This window comes from Cnephaeus nilssonii (assembly GCF_951640355.1).
Source record: "Cnephaeus nilssonii genome assembly, chromosome: 8".
NCBI lineage: Eukaryota > Metazoa > Chordata > Mammalia > Chiroptera > Vespertilionidae > Cnephaeus > Cnephaeus nilssonii.
Window position 1 is genome coordinate 91,015,209 of NC_137079.1, and position 20,592 is coordinate 91,035,800.

The 20,592-nt window shown below is 44.5% G+C and overlaps 2 protein-coding genes across 4 annotated transcripts in view; one reads left to right on the forward strand and one right to left on the reverse strand.

Moving 5' to 3' along the window:
- NEK3 (NIMA related kinase 3) overlaps window positions 1–20,592 on the reverse strand; it is a 469,351-nt gene that overhangs the window by 80,440 nt on the left and 368,319 nt on the right. The gene's annotated exons all lie outside the window — the stretch shown is intronic.
- VPS36 (vacuolar protein sorting 36 homolog) overlaps window positions 6,787–20,592 on the forward strand; it is a 35,417-nt gene continuing 21,611 nt past the window's right edge. The window contains exon 1 of one of the 3 annotated variants that reach the window (XM_079778532.1): window positions 6,787–6,937. In XM_079778532.1, coding sequence (XP_079634658.1) covers window positions 6,842–6,937 — 96 coding nt within the window. In that variant the 5' untranslated portion in view covers window positions 6,787–6,841. The remainder of the gene's footprint in view (window positions 6,938–20,592) is intronic. The other 2 variants (XM_079778533.1, XM_079778534.1) reach the window with 2 other exon arrangements.

Here is a 20,592-nt window from a genome sequence, read left to right on the forward strand (position 1 = left end):
AGGCTATCAATCAAAATTGAGGGTGAAATCAGGAGCTTCACAGACAAAAAAGGACTAAGGGAGTTGATTACCACCAAACCAGCAATGCAGGAAATGCTAAAGGGTCTGTGTAAAAAGAAGAAATAGGAAGGAAAAAAGAAACACTGGCAAAAAGAATAAAAATGGTGACAAAGAAGTACTTATCAATAATAACTTTAAATGTAAATGGATTAAATGCCCCAATCAAAAGACATAAGGTAGCTGAGTAGATAAGAAAACATGACCCATATATCTGCTGTCTACAGAAAACCCACCTCAGAACAAAGGACTCACACAGACTGATGGTGAAGGGATGGAAAAAGGTTTTTCAGGTGAATGGAAATGAAAAAAAAAAAAAAGCTGGGGTAGCAATACTTATATTTGACAAATTAGACCTCAAAGTGAAGGCCATAACAAGAGATAAGGAAGGCCACTTCATAATACTAAAGGGAGCTATTCAACAAGAAGATATAACTCTGGTAAACATATATGCACCCAATACAGGAGCACCCAAATACATAAAAAAACTCCTGGAGGATATCAAGGGAGAGATTGACAGCAATACAGTCATAGTAGGGGACTTTAATACCCCACTATCACCATTGGACAAATCCTCTATACAAAAAATCAGCAAATAAACATCAATCCTAAATGACTCACTAGATCAGATGGAATTAATTGACATCTTCAGAACATTACACCCCAAAGCCACAGAATATACATTCTTCTCAAGTGCACATGGGACATTTTCAAAGATAGACCACATATTGGGACACAGGCAAAGTCTCTTCAAATTCAAGAAGATAGAAATCATATCAAGCATCTTCTTAGATCACAATGGCATAAAACTAGAAATCAACTACAATAAAAACAAAAATATCAAATACCTAGAGGCTAAATAGCATGCTATTAAACAATGATTGGGTTACTAAAGAGATCAAAGAAGAAATAAAAAGCATCATGGCAACAAATGACAATGAAAACACACCAATCCAAAATCTATGGGACACAGTGAAAGCAGTTTTGAGAGGAAATTCATAGCTCAACAGGCCTATCTCAAAAAACAAGAAAAAATGGTAATAAATTATCTAACCCTACAACTCAAAGACTTAGAAAGAGAGCAATAAGAAAAGTCCAACATAAGCAGAAGGAAGGAAATAATAAAGATCAGGGCAGAGATAAACGACATAGAGACCAAAAAAAAAAAAAAAATACAAAAAATCAACAAAATCAAGAGCTGGTTCTTTGAAAGGATAAGCAATATTGATGAACCTCTAGCCAGGCTCACCAAAAAGCAAAGAGAGAGGACCCAAATAAACAAAACCAGAAATGAAAGAGGTGAAGTAACAACCAATCCAACAGATATACAAATGATTATGATAAAATACTATGAACTACTCTATTCCAACAAAATGGACATCCTAGATGAAATGGACATATTCTTAGAAAAATACAAGCTCCCAAAACTCAACCAAGAAGAGTAAAAAAACCTGAATAGGCCAATAACTACTGAAGAAATTGAAGCAGTGATCAAAAATCTTTCAGCAAACAAAAGCCCTGGTCTGGAGGGCTTTACAGGGGAGTTCTACCAAGCATTCAAAGAAGAACTAAAAGCTTTCCTCCTCAGACTATTCCAAAAAATTCAAGAGGGAGGCACACTTCCAAGCTCTTTCTATGAAGCCAGCATTACCCTAATTCCAAAACCAGATAAAGACACCACAAAAAAAGAGAACTAAAGGCCAATATCCTTGATGAACACAGATGTTAAAATCCTCAACAAAATTCTAGCAAATTGAATTCAGCATTACATTAGAAAGATCATACACCATGACCTAGTGGGATTTATTCTGGGGATGCAAGGATGGTACAATATTCATAAATGAATAAAAGTGATACAACACATAAACACAATGAGAGACAAAAATCACATAATCATATCAATCAATGCAGAAAAAGCATTTGACAAAATCCAACACCCTTTCTTGATAAAAACTCTCAGCAAAGTGGGAATAGAGTGATCATACCTCAACATAATAAAAGCCTTATATGACAAACCTCCAGCCAACATCATACTTAATGGACAAAAATTAAATTCATTTCCCCTAAGAACAGGAACAAGACAGGGATGCCCACTTTTACCACTTCTGTTCAATATAGTACTGGAAGTGCTACTCATAGTGATCAGACAAGAAGAAGAAGTAAAAGGCATCCAAATTGGAAAAGAAGAAGTAAAACTGTCCTTATTCACAGATGACATGATACTGTACATAGAAAACCCTAAAGAATCCTTCAAAAAACTTCTAGACTTAATAAATGAATTTGGCAATGTAGCAGGATACAAAATTAATACCCAGAAATCTATAGCATTTCTACACACCAATAATGAACTCACAGAAAGAGAAGTGAGAAAAACAACCCCATTTATCATTGCACCAAAAAAAAATAAGATACCTAAGAATAAGCTTAACTAAGGACATAAAAGACCTGTACTCAGAAAACTACAGCACATTGAAAAAAGAGATAGAGGAAGACATAAACAATGGAAGAACATACCATGTTCATGGATTGGTAGACTCAACATCATTAAAATGTCCATATACCCAAAGCAATCTACAGATTCTATGCAATCCCCATGAAAATACCAACAACATATTTTAAAGATCTAGACCAAACTCTCCAAAAATTCATCTGAAATAAAAAAGACCCCAAATAGCCACAGCAATCATGAGAAAGAAGAACAAAGTTGGAGAGATCACAATACCAGATATCAAAATATTACCAAGTCACGGTTCTCAAAACTGCCTGGTACTGGCACAAGAACAGACATATAGACCAATGGAACAGAACAGAGAACCCAAAAATAGACCCAAGCCATTATGCTCAATTAATATTTGACAAAGGAGGCAAGAGTATACAATGGGCCCTAACCAGTTTGGCTCAGTGGATAGAGCATCAGCCTGCGGACTGAAAGGTCCCAGGTTCGATTCTGGTCAAGGGCATGTGCCTGGGTTGCGGGCACATTCTCAGTGGGAGGTGTGCAGGAGGCAGCTGACCGATGTTTCTCTCTCATTGATGTTTCTAACTCTCTCTCTCCCTTCCTCGCTGTAAAAAATCAATAAAATATATGTAAAAAAAAAAAAGAGTATACAATGGAGTCAAGACAGTCTCTTCAATACATGGTGCTGGGAAATTTGGTTAGATACATGCAAAAAAATGAAACTATATCAGCAACTTACATGATACACAAAAACAAACTCAAAATGGCTAAAGGATTTAAATGTAAGATGGAAAACCATAAAAATCCTACAAGACTCCATAGGCAGCAAAATAGCAGACATAATGTTGTAGCAATATCTTTACAGACACAGCTCCTAGGGCTATGGAAACTAAGGAGAAAATAAACAAATGGGACTACATAAAAATAAAAAGCTTCTGCACAGCAAAAGAAACCATCAACAAAACAATAAGAAAGCCCACTGCATGGGAAAACATATTTGCCAATGATATTTCCGATAAGGGTTTAATCTCCAAAATTTACAGGGAACTCATACAACTTAACAAAAGGAAGATACACGATCCAATCAAAAAATGGGCAAAGGATCTAAATAGACACTTGATGAAAGAGGACATACAGAAGGCCCAGAGACATATGAAAACATGCTCAAAGTCACTAATCATCTGAGAGATGCAAATCAAAACAACAATGAGATACCACCTCACACCTGTCAGAATGGCTATCATCAAGAAATCAACAAATAGACAAGTGCTGGCGAGGATGCAGAGAAAAAGGAACCCTTGTGCACTGTTGGTGGGAATGCAGACTGGTGCAGCCACTGTGGAAGACAGTATGTAGTTTCCTCAAAAAGTCAAAAATGGAACTCCCATTTGATCCAGTAATTCCACTTCTAGGACTATATCCCGTGAAACCAGAAACACCAATCAGAAAGGATATATGCACCCCTATGTTCATAAAAGCACAATTTACAATAGCTAAGATTTGGAAATAGCCTAAGTACCCATCAGCAGATGAGTGGATTAGAAAACTGTGGTACATCTACACAATGGAATACTATGCCGCTATAAAAAAGAAGGAACTTTTACCATTTGCAACAGTATGGATGGATCTGGAGAGCATTATGCTAAGCGAAATAAGCCAGTGGAGAATAATAAATATCACATGATCTCACTCATATGTGGGATATAATGATCAACATAATTTGATGAACAAGAATAGATTGATCTAGAGACAAATGGCAGGGGAGTGGGGGTTAGAGAGCAACCAAAGGACTTGTATGCATGCATATTAGCATAACCAATGGACACAGACACAGGGGTGTTGGGGGCTTGCCCGGGGTGGGAATGGCTGTGTGTGTGTGGCGGGGGGTAGGGGATGGAGGAGGGGGGTTTCAATTGGAGAAAAAGGAGACATATGTAAAACTTTAGACAATAATAAGAAAAAAAAGAAAATAAGACCAATATGCTGTTTACATATGCTGAATACATATGCTGTTTACAAGAGAGCCACTTTAGAACAGAAGACACATAAAGACCGAGAGTAAAGGATAGAAAAAGATATTTCATGCAAATGAAAATTTAAAAAAAAAGAGCTGGGGGAGTAATACATATACCAGACAAAATAGACTTTAAAACAAAAGTTATAATAAGAGACAAAAAAGGACTCTTCATAATGAAAAAGGGATCAATCCAATAAAATGATATAACACTTTTAAACATTTATGCACCCAACATAGGAGCACCTAAATCTATAAAGAAAATATTGGTGGACATAAAGGAAGGGATCAACAGTAATATAGTTATAGTAGCAGACTTTAATGTCCCTACTATGTTATCAATGTATTGATCTTCCAGACTGAAAATAAAAAAGAAAACAGTGGTCTTAAATGACACATTAGACCAGATGGATTTAATTGATATTTTTAGAGCATTTCACCCCAAAGCAGCAGAATATACATTCTTTTCAAGTGCACATGGAACCAACATCCTATCTAATAAAGAGGGAATATGCTAATTGACCATCACACCCTCACAAAGATGGTGGCGCCCACAGCCAATAAGGAGGGAATATACTAATTGACTGCCACACCCTGAAAGATGGTGGTGCCCACAGCCACAAGATGGCGGCGCCCAGTCCCCTCAGCCCCGTCGGGTCAGCAGGCTTGTGGCACAGCCAGGCCCGCTCCCAGGTGGGTCCGGTCGCTCTGCATGCCTGCCTCTGGAGTCCCCAGTCCCCTCAGACCCCAGCTGCCCAGGGCAGGCCCGAGGCACAGGCAAGCCTCGGATGGTGGCTGCCCAGCTGCCCAGGGCCGCCTGAGGCTCAGGTAACCAGGGCCGGCTGAGGCTTGCGCTGCTGGCAGTGGCAGCAGCAAAGGTGTGATGGGGTGTGCCTTCCCCTGATCACTGGGTTGCCTCCTGCCCTGAGGGCTCCCGGACTGTGAGATGGGGCAGGCTGGGCTGAGGGACCCCCTCCTCCAGTGCATGAATTTTCATGCACCGGGCCTCTAGTTATTTATAATAGCTAAGATATGGAAGCAACCTAAGTGGCCATCATTGGACAATTACATAAAGATGTGTGGTACATATCTATAATGGGATATTACTCGGCCATAAAAAGAATGAAATGTTGGGAGTGGTGGGGGAGAGGGGTCAATCAGGGAAAAAGGAGACATATGTAATACTTTAAACAACAAACAAAAAGGAATGAAATCTTACATTTGTGACAACATAGATTCACCTAGAGGGTATTATGCTAAGTGAAATAAGTGAAACAGTGAGAGATAAATACCAGATGATCTTACTTACATGTGGAATTTAACAAAAAAGATAAATGAACTAACAAAATAGAAAAAAACTTATAGATACAGAGAGCAAACTGATGGTTGCCAGATAAGAGAGGGGGTTGGGGGTCTGGGTGAAAAAGTTGAAGGGATTAAGAAGTACAAGTTTACAGTTACAAAATAGTCATGGGGATGTAAACAACAGCATAGGGAAAATAGTCAATAATATCATAACAGCTATGTATGGTTACAGGTGGATACTAGACTTACCAATGGGATCACTTCATAAATTATATGAATGTCTAACCACTATGCTACATACCTGAAAGTAATATCAAATAATATTGAATATCTGCAATTGAAGAAAAATTTTAGGACAGTCAATCATTTATTTCAGGTCTTGAGATCACCTTTGGTGTCCTTCATTTGGTTTCATGAGGATGTGGCTAGCCGGCCCTTCAGCTTCAGGAGCTGAAATACAACTCAGGCCATGATGTTATCTTTAGCTTGACCAACCCCTATCTTGCATCCATTCGTCAAGGGATGCCCATTGTTCTTGCTGCCTCAGGGGCCTAATAACTAAGGTAAGGGCTTAACATTTACAAGGCATGCTGTAAAGAAACTGAATAGAGTGCTGAGGCTACATATTAAATCAAAATCACACATTAAATCTGGACCCTCGGTTTCCATTGCAGGTGTGTAAAAACAATTCAGGCCATAAATATTCATTTGGGATGCAGGAATAAGGTACAATAAGGAAGTCCAAGCTGCGGTCCCGGCTCCACCCAAGTCCCGTGTAAGCTCTGGGTTTGTGCCTCAGCTGGACACAGGATGGGGTGGACGACCCCGCCGGCCATTGGCGAAACGACCGCCAGGGGGCGCTCCAGACACACGATCACGTCCCCGGGGCTCCCGCTGGCCGCTCCCGCCCCGCCCGCCGCCAGGGGGCGGTGCAGGCCACCCGGCGCTCTCTAGCTGCCCGAGAGCGGCGGCGCGGGCGAGCCGGCGGGGCGGGCCTGGCGGGGAGCATGGACCGCTTCGTGTGGACCAGCGGCCTTCTGGAAATCCACGAGACCCTGGTGATCCAGCAGCGCGGGGTGCGCATCTACGACGGCGAGGAGAAGGTAGGGCGGCAGCGCGGCCCGGCCGGGCCTCGCTCTCTCGGTCCGCGGCGCGCCGTCCGGCCGGCCTGCCGGGCCTCCCCCGCGCGTCGGCGCCGCCCCAGCTGCGCCCTGGCTCCGGCGGGGCCGGTGGTTCCGGGCGGGCTCGCTCGGTGGCCGGCCCCCTGAGCCCCCCGAAATCTTCCTTGGAGTGGCACAGCCTGCGCGGCCGAGAGGGGCGCCCGCCGTATGCATTGGGGGGGGGGGGGGGCGATCCCCACGGCCGGGCCACCCCTCCTCCGCCGCCGGCGCGGTCGGCGTGTGACCCCGCCCTGGTTAGGACCCCGCCGGTCCGTCCCCCACCCGGAGGGCGGGCCCGGTCCTCCCGGCGCCGGTTCCGGCCCAGCCCGCGGAGCGGCGGCGATTGCTTGCAGGCGTCCTCACACTGCGGCCCGCGGGCCACATGCGGGTGTTTTTGCCGTTTTGTTTTTTACTTCAAAATAAGATCTGTGCAGTGTGCACAGGAATTTGTTCATCGTTTTTTTAAACTATAGTCCGGCCCTCCAACGGACTGAGGGACAGTGAACTGGCCCCCTGTTTAAAAAGTCTGAGGACCCCTGCGGGTTTCTGAAAAGAGGTCTCCTTGTCTCCTTGAGACGCCAAAAAGCTGTTTTCTTTTTAAAAAAATTGTTAGACAGGAATCTTGAGCGTTTGTTTTGTCAAGCGATGCAGTACAGTAAGTAGGCCGTGCCTTGTACTCCAACACAAACCTCAGCAGGCGGGTTTGCACATGGAGAGGAGGAGAGTGAATGACAGTACACGTTCTGCGGGGACCTCCGTCCAGCACGAGCTGCCGTCCTGTGCTGGTTGAAGGGTGTGAGCTGGAACAGTGAGCCATTGGAACACCCACCTGTTTCCAGAAGTGTCCCTTGCTGTTTCTCCTTCCTTGTTCTGTCAGTGAGACTTCCTCTACCTCTCCCGCCTCCGGCTTCTCCTGGTGGGCACCCGCCGGAGCCAGGCTCCCCTCTGCCCCGAGGCCCAGCAGCTCTTCCTCCTGTGGGGCATTTTCCAGTACTGTGTTGTCTCCAGTATTGAGTCAAGGTCTTTTTCTTTTCTTTTTTAAAAATATATTTTATTGATTTTTTTACAGAGAGGAAGGGAGAGGGATAGAGAGCTAGAAACATCGATGAGAGAGAAACATCGACCAGCTGCCTCCTGCACACCCCCTACTGGGGATGTGCCCGCAACCAAGGTACATGCCCTTGACCGGAATCGAACCTGGGACCCTTCAGTCCGCAGACCGACGCTCTATCCACTGAGCCAAACCGGTTTCGGCTAAGGTCTTTTTCTTGAGTAATTTGCTTGGACTTAGCCATTTACTTCCTCAGCACTTCTATTAACTTGATCTCAGATCGGGTTTGCACTTTTTGGTTGGAGTGACAGCTAAATATTTTTGTTTTTTAAACCAAGGTTACACCTTTGGAACTATCTTACCTTATAATAGACAAATATGCAAATTGACCGCACCTTCACTACGCCCAAGCTATGTCCACCAACCACGCCACGCCCACCAGCCACGCCCACCAGGAAACCGTTGCAGGGACGTTGGGGTGCAGCCGAGCCCAAGGCCGGGAAAGCTGCCCGAGGCTTTCCCGGCCTTGGGCACCAGAGGGGAGCCTGCACGGATCGCAGGAAACCACTGGGGGTCAGCTCCTTCGATCCTTAGCAGGGATGTTGGGTGCGGCTGAGCCCAAGGCCACTGCCCGGGGCCAAGCCCCGACCCTGAAAATGGCAGAAGGCGGTGGCCACAGCCAAGGCCTGGGTCCCCGGTGCCGGCAGAAAACTGGTGCAGGCAGCCAGGTGAATGAAGGTCTATTGCACGAATCTTCGTGCAAATGGGCTACTAGTTTTAAATAAGAAGCCTGATTAACCTGGGGTCTGATGATGCCCCACCCTCAGAACTGAATGCTGACAAGGGTAGATTCGTCTTCAGAGATTCCTCCAAAGCCACACCCTTCTGGAAGTCATGCTTTTGCAAAGCACAACACTATTGTTCTGTATAATCCAAGCATGCAAACTAGGGGCATCTTGGCTGACACATAATGTAACTTTTTTTTTTAAAAATATATTTCATTGATTTTTTTACAGAGAGGAAGAGAGAGAGGGAGAGAGTGAGAAACATCGATGAGAGAGAAACATCCATCAGCCGCCTCCTGCACACTCCCCACCGGGGACGTGCCCGCAACCAAGGCACATGCCCCTGACCGGAATCGAACCTGGGACCCTTCAGTCTGCAGGCCGACGCTCTATCCACTGAGCCAAACCGGTTTCGGCACATAATGTAACTTTGATATATATATTTAAAATAATAAAAAATCAAAACCATTAATACCAGTATATGAAAAACTATTGTTAAACCAGCAAATTCTATATTTTTTTCTTAAAATCTTTTTGCTTCTTGGTTTAGCAGACAAGTAGATAATAGGTATCTGAGGATTAAGAAAAACCTGGTTGAGTTGAGATCTAGTCAAGAATTCTTAACTGCTCCAAACACTTGGGGGGGTGAAGGAGGGGTGTAGGTGTCTTGTAATGGAAACAGCTCTAAGATAAGCCCGCTCACCACTGTGACTCTGGGCTGGAAATCGTCACTTGCTGAGGTGTTACTAGTATGACTGAGGGCCAGACTGAGTCCTGGGGGAAAGTCCTGTGTCCTGGCTTCCCCCATCTGCCGGAAGACTTCCAGATCTCACAGGGTCTGAAGACTCTAGGAAGCTGCAAGTCAGCTTCCAGGTCTGATCAAGTTCCCTTTCAAAATCTCTCACTGGCTGCCTGGACTGCTCAGCCTTCATAGCTTTGTATCCCAACACATTTCCCAGACAAGTGTGCACAAGTGGCTGTCTAATAGACCAGGAGGGCAGGAAATGTGCCTACTCATCCTTGTTTCTTCTGACTCATTGTGGGTGTGAAATACATTGTTCAACAAATTTCTGAATAATTAGAGCATCTATTATGTACAAGGAGCTTTATATATAATCTCATTTAGTCCTCTCAATGGGCGTATGAGGTGAGTATTTTACTGAATGAGAAAAACTCTCAGAGAGAAAGTGACTTGCCTAAGTAAGATACATAGTTATCAGGAGAGACCGGAGTTAAATCTCTGTTGATCAGACATGGGCCCATTATGGTTGGATAATTTGTTATTTTCATAATCAGTATAGTTAGGTTATTTGTTTTCATTCACAGAATCTTCTGTAGCCTCAGCTAATTTAAAAAATAATGTGATATACGCTATCTTCAACAAATCAACAAATGACAAGTGCTGGCTAGGATGCGGAGAAAAAGGAACACTGTGCACTGCTGGTGGGAATGCAGACTGGTGCAGCCACTGTGGAGAACAATATGGAGTTTCCTCAAAAAACTAAAAATGGAACTCCCATTTGACCCAGTGATCCCACTTCTAGGAATATATCCCAATAAACAGAAACACCAATCAGAAAGGATATATGCACCCCTATGTTCGTAGCGGCACGATTCACCATAGGTAAGATTTGGAAACAGCCTAAGTGCCCATCACCAGATGAGTGGATTAAAAACTGTGGTACATCTACACAATGGAATACTACGCTGCTATAAAAAAGAAGGAATTCTTACCATTTGCAACAGCATGGATGGAACTGGAGAGCATTATGCTAAGTGAAATAAGCCAGTTGGAGAAAGATAAATATCACATGATCTCACTCATATGTGGGATATAATGATGAACACAATTTGATGAACAAGAATAGATTGATCTAGAGACAATGGTAGGGGATGGGGGGTTAGAGAGCAACTAAAGGACTTATATGCATGCATATTAGCATAATCAATGGACACAGACACTGGGGCGGTGGGGGCTTGCCCGGGGTGGGAATGGCTGGGAGGGGGGTCAATTAGGGAAAAAGAAGACATATGTAAAACTTTAGACAATAAAAAAGGAAAAGAAAAAGAAAACACACAAAAATAATGTGATTAATAGCATATAAGGTGGTAAGTTGGCAGCATATACTAGAATATTTAGAAAATATTTCTTTGCTTTCATCTAGTTATTTCACTTTCAGGAATTTACCCTTGGAAAATATCTATAATAGTAAAAGCATAATTTGCTAATTAGACCGGATGTCCTTCTGGATGAAGCCGGGGCTGCATGGGAAGCCTGGGTCCCAGGTGCCTGCCAGTGGCTGGAGGGAAGCTCGGGTCCCAGGTGCTGGAGGGAAGCCCGGGTCTCGGGTGCCAGAGGGAAGCCAGTGCTGGCAGCCGGGGAAAGGAAGGCCTACTCTTGCACGAATTTTGTACATCGGGCCTCTAGTGGATGTATAAAAATATAACAAATGAGGATGCTCAGCTCAGCAATATTATATATTATGTATTATTATGTATAGAGAAACATGGAAGCAATCTGAATGTCTACCATAGGGATTGGTTAATTAAATATGACAGTCCTGATGAGGAATTGCTAATGATAGGCTGCTAATGAAAAAAAAAATCTTAAAAAACTATAAATATCATGACCTCTTTTTGTTTAAAGATTATACACATGCACACACACATATATACACATCACGTATATATACACACATATATGTGTTTATGTGTGTGTGTATACATACACTCTGGTATGATTATGATTGACTTCATTTTCTTTTTTTAGTTTAAAAACTATTTTCCAGATTTTTTAGCAGTCTGTTACTTTTATAACAGAAAAAAATGTTAAATAAAAAAAACAAAACAGGGTTAGAACTTATTCATCAAATGCTTAAGTTAGATCAACCTTTAAGTAGTTAAAATTATTCTAGTGGTAGAAGCAAACCAGTCTAAACTTGTCTATCAGGTTTAGCTCACAATCCCCTGGGATCCCTTGAAAGGGAGAGAGAGAGAGAAACATCAATGATGAGAGAGAATCATTGATCAGCTGCCTCCTGCACGCCCCCTACTGGGGATCAAGCCTGCAACCTGGGCATGTACCCTTAACCGGAATGGAACCCAGGACTCTTCAGTCCGCAGGCCGACGCTCTATCCACTGAGCCAAACTGGCTAGAGCAAAATAAATAGCTTCTTAATCCAAACTATTATGCTCCAATGTAGCATCATGTACTACTCTTAAGTTGATAAAATATTTGCTGTTAGAAAAGGGAAACCTTACTTATTGGCAAAAAGATTTAAAAAGTATTTTCAATTATTTGGTTTTACATACATAAGATTAACCAAAACCTTTGAAACCAATCAGAATTAAGTGCCACTAGTATGGATGTTTTACTTCTGATTCAGAGGAAAACATGGAACTCATAAAGTCTTTTCTCTGTGGTGTTGAATAATTTCTCACAGAGTGTAAAGTAGATAGTTCAGTAGGACTCTGACCATTAAAGTTTATTAACCATATTAGTTAATACTTATTAATATTAAGATATTGGTAACACAGTAATGCCTTACTCTTAGAAAACAAATTTTTAAATTTCAAGTAAAAAATGTTGGGTTTTTATTACACAAGGACTTTTTGGACAAAAGAATGTTTCTGCATATGTTTGATTTAACAAAAGTCCTATCTAATAATAGACAAATATGCAAATTGACCATACCTCCGACACCCACAAGCCACGCCCACCATCCAATCAGAGCGAGAATGCAAATTAGCCCAAACCAAGATGGCTACAGCCACAGAGAGCAAGGTTTCCTAGGTAACAGAGGAAGCCAAGCTTTCCACCTGCCCTTGCCAGGCCTAAGCCTCCACTCAAGCTACAAAGTTTCAATTATAGAAGGTAAACAAATTCAAACAAATGGCGGCAGAATGGAGCTTGAGAGAGCAGGCCAGGGTTGCCGGCGGCAACAGGGGAAGCAAAGCTTTCTGCACACCCTGGCCTGGCCCACCCGCTTAAGGCAACAAAGTTTCAATTATAACCCCAACACAAATGGCTGCCGGCCGCGGAGGGAGCCCCAGGCTTGGCTCCGCTCCAGGCTACAAAGTTTCAATTGTAGAAGGAAAATAAATTCCAGATACCAGGGCCTCCGCTTGGGTTGCCAGGGGGCGTGGCTGGCCTGCAAACCACCACAGGCCCCTCGCTCAGGCCGCCCCACACCCCACGGGAACCCCCACCTGATCCGGGACGCCCTTCAGGGCAAACCAGCTGGCCCCCACCCCTGTACCAGGCCTCTATCCTATCTAATAAAAGAGTAATATGCAGATTGACCATCACTGCAACACACAATATAGCTGCCCCCATGTGGTCAAAGATCCTGCCCCCATGTGGACACAAGATGGCCACCACAAGATGGCCAGCAGGAGAGGGCAGTTGGGAGGCACCCGGCCTGCAAGGGAGGGCAGTTGAGAGGGACCAAGCCTGCAAGGGGGGGCAGTTGGAGGTGATCAACCCTGCAGGAGAGGGCAGTTAGGGGTGACCAGGCTGGCAGAGGAGGGAAGTTGGGGGCAAACAGGCTGGCAGCAGAGTGGTTAGGGGGTGATCAGGCTGGCAGGCAGAAGCGGTTAGGGGCAATCAGGAAGGCAGGCAGGCAAGCAGTTGGGAGCCAGCAGTCCTGGATTGTGAGAGGGATGTCCGACTGCCCGTTTAGGGATCCGACTGCCCATCGGGATCGGGCCTAAACGGGCAGTCGGACATCCCTCGAGGGGTCCCATATTGGAGAGTGTACAGGCTGGGCTGAGGGACAACCCCCCTCCGTGCACGAATTTCGTGCACCGGGCCTCTAGTTATCTATATAAAAGCCCAGCGAACCTTACTGTGGAATGACCAGAATGACTGGTTGCTATGATGTGCACTGACTACTAGGGGGCAGACACTAAACGCAGGAGCTGCCCCCTGGTGATCAGTGTGCTTCCACAGGGGAAGTGCCGCTCAGCCAGAAGCTGGGCTCACAGCTGGCGAGCGCAGCAGCGGTGGCGGGAGCCTCTCCTGCCTCCGTGGCAGTGCTAAGGAGCGTAGAGCCAAGCGTAAGGAGCAACCAGGCGGGCAGTTAAGAGCGAGGGGTCCCAGATTGCGAGAGGTAATCTAACCACTAATAATGACTTTTGGCGTATTTGTGTGTGTGTGTGTGTGTGTGTGTGTGTGTGTTTGCAAGCACATGTGTGTGCTGTGTGCATATCTAATCCTGCTGTGTATGCTATTTTGAAACCTACTTTTTATATTAACACTAGAGGCCCAGTGCACAAAGTCGTGCAGGTAGGGTCCCTAGGCCTAGCCTGTGATCAGGGCCATCTTCTGCCTGTTCACCAGTCTCCAGGCCGAAGGCTGCCACCCCGGTGGGTAGGTTGCGGGCGTGCCCCACAGCTTCCGTCAGTGCTGCAAGCCTTAGCAGCAGCAGGAGCAGCGGTGGCAGCACCTGCATGAGCGGCCCTGAATGGGCAGCACATTCCATCAGTGGCTGGCCCAGCGCACACACATGGAGGTGAAGTAGCTGGTGTCTGCTTTCCCACTGGCCTGAGCCCCCGAGCAGCTGGGGATGAGCTGGGGATCACAATGGCCTGACAGCCAGCCTGGTCCTCCTGCCACCCACCTCGGACCCCCTGTTCACCATCGTTGATCCATCGGAGCCTGCAGGCCGGGGGGGGGGAGGGACCAAGAGGTCAGCTGTTCCACCTGCTCACCCTGCCGCCACTCACCTGCTTTTCCATGGTTCCCTGTTCTCCTACGGGTGGGGGTGGGGGGTTGGGGGAGGTAGGGAAGGGAAGGGACTGAGAGGTGGTCAATGCACCTCATGGCGACTGGTCGAGTGGTCATTCCAGTCGTTATGCTTATGGTTCCTGGCCTTTTATTATATTAACGACCAACCGAAGGCTTGTCCGAACACTGGAAGTCAGTCCTGCAGTCAGTGCTGGGTTGCTGTGGTGACCCAGCACTGACTGCCACCAGTGTGGGTGCGGCAACCCAGCACTGACTGCTGAGGGGTTTGCAGATGAGGCCCAGAGAGAGGCCCAAAGAGAGAGGTAGGGTCTGATCTGCAGCCTCCGTGGCAGCTGTTGATCAGCCATTGCCTCTCTCTTTCTCTCTGGGCTTTGCTAGCAGTCACGCCTCTGTTTCTCTATGGGCCTCCATGGGGGCTGCTAATCAGCCCCACCTCTCTGATTAGGCCCGGAGATGCTGACTGGCATAGAAACTGACCAATCAGCACCAAATTGGGTGGATTGTGAGGAGCCAATGGCTGCCTAGAAGGCGGAGCTGCTGACACTGACTGGCATAGAAAGCGATTAATCAGAACCAAATTGTCTGGCAGGGGAGGGCAGTTGGGGGCGAGATCAGGCCTGCAGGGGAGGCAGTTGGGGGCGAGATCAGGCTGGCAGGGAAGGGCAGTTGGGGGCGAGATCAGGCCGGCAGGGGAGGGAAGTTGGGGGCAACCAGGCTGGCAGGGGAGGATAGTTGGGGGTGAGATCAGGCCAGCAGGGGAGGGCCATTGGGGGTGAGATCAGGCCAGCAGGGGAGGGCAGTTAGGGGCAATCAGGTAGGCAGGCAGAGGCAGTTAGGGGTGATCAGGCAGGCAGGCAGGTGAGCAGTTAGGAGCCAGTGGTCCCAGATTGTGAGAGGGATCGGGCCTAAACTGGCAGTCGGACATCCCCCAAGGGGTCCCCGATTGGAGAGGGTACAGGCTGGGCTGAGGGAACCCCCCTTCTCCATGCACAAATTTCATGCACCGGGCCACTAGTCTTGTAATATAAGTGTCAACTACATTATGGTTATTTTTACTTAAGTATGCTCTATAATGTTCGAATTGTTTAATTGACAGACATTGCAACCACATTATTTTAAACTCAAAAGGATTATTATTTGTAATAAACTGGACCCTCACTAAAATGCTTTTATTGAGTTTGTGTTGTAAGACAGCCTTATAAATGGGATTAATTAACCTTGTAACTTTTGAAATGACAAATTGTTCCTCAAAAGGATATAAGCAAGTCCTACTGAAGGGCAATTTCTACTTTCTAGTAATTAAAGTTAATAGAAGATTCTAATATATTTTTGCTTTTAACAAAAATGAGGTAGTTTGGTTTATTAATCTCTTGAGTTGCAACTGTAAAATTTGCTTAGTTATGTAATTTTCAATGCATAATAACAAATAATGGGGATTAAAAGTTTGGTCCTAAAGACCTAGCTGGCATTTTTTGAGATTGTATTATACTTAAAAATTTTTTTTTCATTTTTCATTTACAGTTGATGTACAATATTATATGAATTTCAGGTGTACAACCCAGTGATTAGACACTTATGTAACTTATGAAGTGATCACCATGATAAATCTAGTACCCATCTGATACCATACATAGTTGTTACAGTACTAGAGGCCTTATGCATGAAATTTGTGCAAGCATAGGCCCGGCTGCCTTGGCCCGCGCAGCCCCGGCTGCGTCCGGATGGTCGTTTTGTTCAGCCGTTCGGTTGATTTGCATATTATGCTTTTATTATTATAGATTATTGACTATATTCCCTATGCTATAATTTATGTCCCATGACTATTCTGTAAGTACTGATTTGTACTTCTTAATCCCTTCACCCTGTTTTTTCCATTGATTTTTAGAGGGAGTGGGTGGGAGGGAGGATAGGAGGGAGGGAGGAGAGAGAGAGAAACATTGATGTGAGAGACATATCAATCTGTTGCCTCCTGCATGAGCCCTGACCAGGGCTGGGATCAAACCTGAAACCCAGATACTTTGGTGCGTGGGCTGAAGCTCTAATCACTGAGCCATACCGGCCAGGGCAATTCATTTACCCATTTTACCCTCCCCCTCTGCCCTCATTCCATCTGGCAGCTGTAAAAATATTCTCTATATCTATGAGTCTATTTCTGTTTTGCTTGTTTATTTTGTTTTTTAGATTCCACATATTAGTGGAATCATGACATTTGTCTTTCTCTATCTGACTTATTTTAATCAGCACAATACCCTCTGGGTCCACCCATGTTGTTGCAGATGGCAAGGTTTCTTCTTTTTTTTTTTTTATGGCCGAATAATATTCTGTTGTATATATGCACCACTTCTTTATCCATTTATCTATTGATGGGCACTTAGGTTGCTTCCATATCTTTGCTATTGTAAATAATACTGCAGTGCACATATGGATGCATATGTCTTTTGATTTAGTGTTTTGGGCTTCTTTGGATAAATACCCAAAAGTGAAATTTCTGGGTCCTTTTTGTCTCTTGTTTTAAAGTCTATTTTGTCTGGTAAAAATATTGCTCCTCTACCTTTTTTTTTTTTTTTTCCTTGTTTCCATTTTCATGAAATATCTTCTTCTTTCCCTTTCCTTTCAGTCAGTTTTTAAAAAAATCTGAAGTAAGTATCTTGTAGGCAGCATATGTAATAGTCTTATTCTTATCTATTGAGACATTCTATATCTTTTGATTGGAGCATTTAATCAATTTACATTTAAAGTAATTCTTGATAGATATTTTTTATTACTATTTTATTATTCCTATTTTTGATCTTTTTTTTTTTTTCCTTCTGGTATTCCCATGATGAGAATGTTGGTATCTTTGATGTCCTTATTTTTGGATTTTTTTTTTAATGTTTTGATTGTGTTTTCTTCTATCTTATCTTCCAAACTAGAGGCCTGGTGCATGAATTTGTGCATGGGTGGGGTCCCTCAGCCTGGCTGGTGATCAGGGCCGATCGGGGCTGTCTCGTCCATTCCTAATCAGGGCTGGCCGGCCCAGGGGAGGGACCGCAGGAGTTTGGCTGTGGGAGTGCACTGACAACCAAGGGGCAGCTCCTGCATTGAGCATCTGCCCCTTGGTGGTCAGTGTGCTTCATAGCGACTGGTCATCTTATTGTAACGGTCGCTTAGGCTTTTATATATATATAGATTGCTGATTTGATCCTCTACTTCATCTAATCTACTGTTGATTTCCTCTGATGTATTCTTCATTTCTGACTGGTTCTTTTTTTATGTTTTCTATCTCCATTTTTATGTTTCCTATTTGTTGAAGTTCTCACTGAGATCGTTGAGCACCCTATAACTAGTTCTTTGAACTCTTTATCTGGTAGATTGCTTGTCTTCATTTTGTTTAGTTCGTTTTGTTTTGTTCTTTCATTTGGGACATGTTTGTCTTCTCACATTGCCTGCCATCCTGTGTTTCTTTCTAGGTCAGGTACAGCTGCCACACCTCCCTGTCTTGGTGCAGTTGCTCTATGTAGTAGGTGTCCTGTAGGGCCCAGTGGCACAGTGCCCCCAGTCACTCAAGCTGGGTGTTCCAGGTACGAAGTCCCCTCACCACCTCATTTGGGCTCTGTGCACCCTCCTGTTGTAGTTGAGCCTTGATTGCTGTTGACACATCACTGGGAGGGATTGGCCCCCAGGCAGATAGGCTGTAAGGACCGGCCATAACTATAGTGCAGAGGCTGATTTCATGGAGCAGAACTTGCTTCAGAGGGGCTTTGGTGCCTGTCGAGTCTGCCCCTTGAGTCACTCATGGAGGTGGTTGGATGGTACTCTGGTGTGGTCTGAAGCTGTCCACTGGGTGTGCTTGCTCTGGGGCCTCCCAGGAGGTGCAGGCCAAGGTCAGCTGCTGCCTATGCCCTGCCCGGGACCACCTGATGAGCTACAAAGTGATTTGCAGATGATTGCCACTTGTGCTGAGTTTGGAGTTGCCTGGAAGATACTAAGCTTTGAATTGAGGCTGGCTGTCACTGGTGCTGGGTTTTGGATTATTTACTGTAGCAAGAGGTCTGTGACATGGTGAGGCCAGGTCATGCTTGTTAAGTACTTGGGTGGGCCCAAAAGTTGGGTGGGTCTCAGGGAATCACCAGGCCTGGGAAACAGTGTTAGCCAGGTTAATGGAGACTCAGATATGGCACCCTTCTGTGCTACAGAGGGAGGGCTCAGCAAAGGAACAATGGCTTTTCTGCCAGCACTTTTGTCTGGGAGAAAGCTGCCCCTCCAGCCCTTGCCCTGAAGCCAGATGATTCACCTCCTCCCCATACATCCTGGCACCTTTCAAGCTGCCACCCAGTGCTGGAGCTCAGAGTGAGTCAGTCAGCGAGTAAGTCTGGGTGGGCCCTTTAAGAGGAACTCCTGGGACTCCAGCAGCCCTCCATCCCACTCAGCCACAATCCCTGCTGGTTTTCACACAAGTTGTGGGGACTTCTTTTCCCAGCACTGGAACCGTGGGCTGGGAGGCCTGTGTGGGGCTGGGACCCCTTGCTCTTCAGGGGGACCTCCCCCCCTCTCACAGCCAAGAATCCCTTCTGATTTTTAGCCAACACACGTGGGTGTGAGACCAGCATTGTCTACCTCTCTATCCTTCTTACCAGTCTGGATGTAGCTTCTTCTGTATATCCTTAGCTTTAGAACTTCTGTTCAGCTAGACTTCAGGCAGATATCAGTGATGATTATTCTATAGTTTATTTGTAATTTTGATGTGGTTATGAGAAGATACAAGTATGGTGTTTATAGCTCTGCCATCTTGACAAGAAGCTCTGTATTCTAGTTTTAAAAAACATTTTTACATTTATATTTTGAGTAGATGACAAAAATTCCATGATAAATATTAAAAACCCACAGCAAGTATAAATTAAATGTCTCCCTCCTACCCTGTCTCTTTGGCATCCAATTCCCCATTAGAGGCCACCAGTGCATCATTCTAGAGCAGTGGTTCTCAACCTTTCTAATGCCGCGACCCTTTAATACAGTTCCTCATGTTGTGGTGACCCCCAACCATAAAATTATTTTCATTGCTACTTCATAACTGTAATTTTGCTACTGTTATGAATTGTAATGTAAATATCTGTGTTTTCCGATGGTCTTAGGCGACCCTGCTAGCGGTTCTCAACCTGTGGGTCACGACCCACAGTTTGAGAACCGCTGCAGTAGAGCCTAAGACCATCGGAAAACACAGATATTTACATTACGACTCATTAACAGTAGCAAAATTACAGTTATGAAGTAGCAATGAAAATAATTTTATGGTTGGGGGTCACCACAACATGAGGAACTGTATTAAAGGGTCGCGGCATTAGAAAGGTTGAGAACCACTGCTCTAGAGAGTTGTGCATACATAGGTATTTGTATGTGAAATACATAGGTATTTGTATTTTTGACACATATTAATACACTGCCCTCCTTGAAGGTTAGCCTCCCAGCTATGTGTGCAAATGCTTATTTCCCCAACAATTCAACACAATATTATCAAACTTTTGGGTCTCTGCCAATCTCATGGATGAAAGGGGTATCTTGATATTGCCTTAATTTGCCTTTTTCTTATCAATGAGGTTGGGCATCTTTATGTACTTACTGTATTTTAAAGTTTCTAAGATGCCATTGATTGTAAGATGCATACTTATTAAAACCTGTGTGTATAAGGGATGTGCATTGAAAATTGATGAAATATGGTAAATTCTATTAATGTGTTATTTTTAGTTCCTTTTTTGTGGACTTCCTGTTAATGGCCTTAGCCTGTAATCCATTAGAGAAACAGGCAATATTCTCATTGATTTGTAAGAGTTCTTTATATTTTAAGGAAATTAGCCCTTTGTCTCTGATAGGAGTTACAATTATTTTTCCCAGTCTGCTAACTTTGCCCTTGGTGGTTTTTGCCATGAAGAATTTGTGTGCATACATGTTTGTATAGTTGAATTTATCGATCTTTTCCTCTAATGCTAATTAGTTTAGTGTTTTTCTTAGAAAGACCTTCTCTACTCTAAGATTATT